This window comes from Alosa alosa, chromosome 19 (assembly GCF_017589495.1).
Source record: "Alosa alosa isolate M-15738 ecotype Scorff River chromosome 19, AALO_Geno_1.1, whole genome shotgun sequence".
In the NCBI taxonomy this organism is placed as follows: domain Eukaryota; kingdom Metazoa; phylum Chordata; class Actinopteri; order Clupeiformes; family Clupeidae; genus Alosa; species Alosa alosa.
This window is the reverse complement of record NC_063207.1, coordinates 902106-907105: the sequence shown is the minus strand read 5'-3', so window position 1 is coordinate 907105 and position 5000 is coordinate 902106. Positions and strand designations below refer to the sequence as shown.

Genomic DNA, 5000 nt, shown 5'->3' with positions numbered 1-5000 from the left:
TATTGTTACTTTTTTTTAGTTGTGTTTAATGTTTGTTTGAGTGCTTGTGTGTGTGTGTGTTCAACGTGGTTTAAGTTCAATTTGTTTTTCTGGGCTTCTCTTGGCCTGCTCTGTCCCTATCGTTTGTGTAGGTGGAGACTGGGCGTGTGACTTTCTATTGTGACACAGTCGACTGATGGCCGGCCCACTTCCAAGATGGCTCTCTCGCTCCTGACGGACGCTGGCTGGCACTTTTAGTTTACTCTTTTCTTAGTTGAACTTTATTAAATTATAGTCTAAAGCACTTTGTTAATCATTTTGGTATTGTTACTTTTTTTTAGTTGAGCGGTTGTAAATGTTTTGTTTAATTTTTAGTTATAGGTTCAGGGAGTATAGGTCATTTTAGTTTTCCGGAAGACTCACGTTTATCAGGCAGGCAAACACCCCATTTACCACCAGTAAGAAAGATTGGATTTTTCCTTTTGACTTTTCCTGTCCTGTCTATGTTGCAACCGTCTCATGTTTGTTTTCTGACCCACATTGTGACCACCGGGAAAATCCCTCTTATGCTAACTTCCACCACAGCATATAGAGAAATAAATGTTTTCCCGTTACACCGAAGCCCTGTGACTTTCTTATGTTACCTTTTCATATGTTTTGAAGTGAATTTGTAACAGTGTGTATGTACTGTGTGTGTGTGTGTGTGTGTGTGTTACCTGTAGTATGAAGTATGTTTGTTTGAGTGCTTGTGTGTGTGTATGTACTGTATGTGTGTATGTGTGTGTGTGTGTGTGTGTGTGTTACCTGTAGTATGAAGTATGTTTGTTTGAGTGCTTGTATGTGTGTATGTACTGTGTGTGTGTGTGTGTGTGTGTGTGTGTGTGTGTGTGTGTTACCTGTAGTATGAAGTATGTTTGTTCGAGTGCTTGTGTGTGTGCATGTACTGTATGTGTGTGTGTGTGTGCATGTACTGTATGTGTGTGTGCGCGCTACCTGCAGTATTAAGTGTCTGTCGTTGCCGTTGTTCATGCTGAGGTCATCATTCTTCAGGTGTGCATCAAAGCGACTCAGGAATTCTCTCTGCTTGCTGATGTCAGTGGCCAAAATCAGAGAATTCAGGCGACCCTCAAAGCACAACCTACACACACACACACACACACACACACACACACACACACACACACACACACAAAACACACACACACCAAAGGCAGATTACACTCACACACACACACACTCTGTGACCAATGTGTGCATTTCAAGATTACACTCACACACACACACACACACACACACACACACACACTCTGTGACCAATGTGTGCATTTCAAGATTACACTCACACACACGCACACACACACACACACTCTGTGACCAATGTGTGCATTTCTGCAACAGTCCTCTTGGAAAGTTTGTTTTTATGGCAATTCAATGTGCTTTTCATCAACAAAGAATCGTAAATAATTGTAAATAAAATAGTAAATAAAAGCATAAAGACTTAAAAACTAGCAAAGAACATGATAAGTCTATAAGTAAAATACATAAAACACTGAGGGGTAGGATTTATCAAGTATTGCTAGCTAGAGTGCTGTGTACCAAGTAATGCTAGCTCGCAAATTACGGTAGGGGGCGAAGAAATTAGTGACTAATTTTCTAACAACTAATCTTTCGACTAATTTTTCGATTAGTCGACTAATCTAAACGACTAATTTTTTTTTTTTTTTTTTTTTTAAATCAAGTGTTTGTTATTTCGTTGTGTCCATTTCGTTGTGTCCATATTTTTATTATCTCAACTGAAGGGGAAACATAAAATATAGATCACTCTACTTTTGTTAGAAGCTTATTAATAAGTGAACTGTTCAAAAACATTATGTGTAAAAAAAAAAAACAATCACCCATTTAAAATGCTACCATCAGATCTAATGTCAGACCTTTGATATATTTTTTATTTGTATGCCAGTGTTGCAATGGACATAGACAATGTTCAATGTTTGTCAAACTTCTTTGACCTGAGGGCCAATCATGGCACCTACATGAACCCACCCCCATCAAATTATCATTATATCACATTACAATTATTATTGTTATGCTATATTGTTATACATGCACTTCAAAGCAGCCAATGTTTAAAGTGCAAAAAGTTTGTGAAAACAGAGGACTGCTTTACCAATGTAAAATATAATTACAATAGTTTCATTGCTTTTGCATGGTTACATGATAAATACTTCTCAAAACAACAGCAATTATATGGGTGCCATTGTTTTGGGATGTTTCCCTCATGCAAGCATCATACACTGGTAGGCAAATGGTTTTCTTTTTCTGTCAGTCCGCGGTTCCTTGATCAATTACGCAGCAAATTATCAGACGAAGCCCCGGGAATAATTTCACTCCACCAGCAGTGTCCACGTTGCGGCGGTGCTCGTCTGACCCAAAGTTTGAGAAACGATGGTCTAGCCAACTTTGAAAGGCAACAGGAGTTGAGGACTTTGCAAATGTCAGCATGTTCAAAACAAGTAGGCTACAGGCACTTTGTGCGTCTTACCACATAGGATACCTCACTTTATCTGTTGGCTTGAACGCAAAAAAATATCCTATGCATCGTGACTTATTGAACATGGGAAATAACGCGCACCTTGATTGTTGGTATCACGGGCAGTGCATATTCATTTTAACGTTTTTTTTTGTATGAATGAATAAATGACACGCCGTTGCGTTGTCAACGTGAGCCACTCTCTTCACTTCATTTATTGCAATTTCCACAATACTATATTAGCATTGTGGAACTAGCGTACTAGCTTAAGGTCCCCCGCTTGACTGCCTAATAATGAATCGCGCTGAAAGCAGGCAGGCACGCAGCTTTGCTACATGCGTTTCCACTTGCGACCTTAGCAGGGTTTAAAACATGACTGCCAAAGTCTAAGTAGCCTGTTTAACATCCAAAGACAGTCGTCCTTTTCAAGAGTTAATAACATTACAGTGAGCCATTTGAGACGGGAGACCAAAAATAAATAGGTGGTCAATAGTAAAACGACTCTTCGACTAAAAAAAATTGCCGTCGACTAATTTTCATGGTCGATTAGGTCGATTAAGTCGACTAATCGCGGCAGCACTAGAAGAAATATGGAAGAATATTAGAATATTAAATATTTTTAACTGTAGGATGATTTGTAGCTGTAAAACCGATCCGTATCCGTAGAATAGATTTCTAAGTGTAGGGCATATTTGTAATATTGACAATTACTTGTACAGATAATTTTTACAGTTACAAATAACTTGTACAGTTTCAAAACGTGACACACATACAAAACATTTGATTCTGATATTCTTCCATAGAGAAAGGCGCTGATTACCTGATGAGCTACAGGTATGATTAACAGCACGTAAAATGAAGAGGCACAGCGTTTGCTTTCTGCACTTTGGCGCGACGCTACAGTGCAAGGCGCGCTATGGCGCTGTTAACACTGCGTTTGCAAATATACGTACATTTTACATTTTTACATGTACTGTGTTCTTTTAGCAGACACTGTTGTCCAAAGTCAACTGTGACATGTCAACTGTATTACATATTGTCCCTGGAGCAACTAGGGCTTAAGGGCCTTGCTCAAGGGCACAACTGCGGAAGCCGGGTACTGAACCCACAACTTTTCAGGCTACTGCACGCTAGCCCAGCTCCTTAACCAGACACACACACACACACGCGCGCGCGCATACACGCACACAAAACAAACAAACACACACACACAGCCACACAAACAAACAAACACACACACACAGCCACACAAACAAACAAACACACACACACAGCCACACAAACAAACAAACACACACACAGCCACACAAACACACACAGCCACACAAACAAAGAAACACACACACACACCTGTCCTCTACGGGCAGGTGAGACAAGAGGCCGGACTCTCTCAGGATACACACTCCCAGCTTCCAGTGATGGTTCTCCAGAACAGCACCGTCCTACACACACACACACACACACACACACACACACACACACACACACACAGAAAAGCATTAATCAGAACCAGAAAGTTAGCAACTCAGGTTTACTGTAAACTAAGGCTGTCAAAATAACTGATTAATTTCGATTAATTCATTTGAGAAAAAATAACTGATAAAAAAAAATAGCGCAGATTAATCGATTTCGTATGACCTTTGACCCATAGCCATTCTAGTCAGTAACAGACTGTAAAATGAAGGAGAGAGAAGAAAATGTGCTGCCTAGATCATTGATTGGACCATTTACTTTTAAAAAACGCCTTGATGGTGTTGATAAAAATAAAGAGTTAATTAAAATAAAGTCCTCTGCAATGTTGACTTTGAGGGGAGTGTTAATTTATTTTCATTGTGTCCCCTAGGTTATATCTGTGGCCTGAAATGCCTTGTATGTGAAAAAAAAAACTTCTTCCAAGCACTTTTTTTGAATTTATTTCCTCAGCATATTAGGTCATATCATAGATTATTATGGCCATTATTTGAACAGTGAAAATAATAATAAAAAGAGTTTTTGAACTTTAATGTCACTAATGCTGATTATTCAATAATTCATTTGAATTTAAATATTTAAAATACTTTCACAGCAAAAATGATATATGCGATTAATTTAGATTAATTAATCACAGAGTATGTCATTAATTTGATTACATTTTTTAATCGATTGACAGCCCTACTGTAAACACATCTGTGCATTTGTGTGTGTGTGTTGTGTGTGTGTGTGTGTGTGTGTGTGTGTGTGTTGTTTGTGTGTGTGTGTGTGTGTTGTGTGTGTGTGTGTGTGTGTGTGTGTGTGTGTGTGTGTTGTGTGTTGTGTGTGTGTGGTTCACCTGGTACAGCAGGGCCAGGTAGTGGTTACTTTTGATGAGGAAGTCTTGCGTAACACCAGGGTGACTGAGGTCATGAGTGGCGGCTCCCAACAACGCAAGCAAGATATCCCAGGAGGTTAAAGACTGGGCTAGCTACACACACACACAGAAAACATAAGATATCCATAGTGACTGGGCTAGCTA

At 39.3% G+C, this 5000-nt stretch overlaps 1 protein-coding gene across 3 annotated transcripts in view; it reads right to left on the bottom strand.

Moving 5' to 3' along the window:
* Positions 1-5000, bottom strand: part of LOC125283863 (high affinity cAMP-specific 3',5'-cyclic phosphodiesterase 7A-like) — a 40918-nt gene that overhangs the window by 12439 nt on the left and 23479 nt on the right. For 2 of the 3 annotated variants that reach the window (XM_048227363.1, XM_048227365.1), the window contains 3 exons: positions 4818-4949; positions 3860-3951; positions 973-1117 (listed from right to left, as the gene is read on the bottom strand). In XM_048227363.1, coding sequence (XP_048083320.1) covers positions 973-1117; positions 3860-3951; positions 4818-4949 — 369 coding nt within the window. The remainder of the gene's footprint in view (positions 1-972; positions 1118-3859; positions 3952-4817; positions 4950-5000) is intronic. The other variant, XM_048227364.1, reaches the window with a different exon arrangement.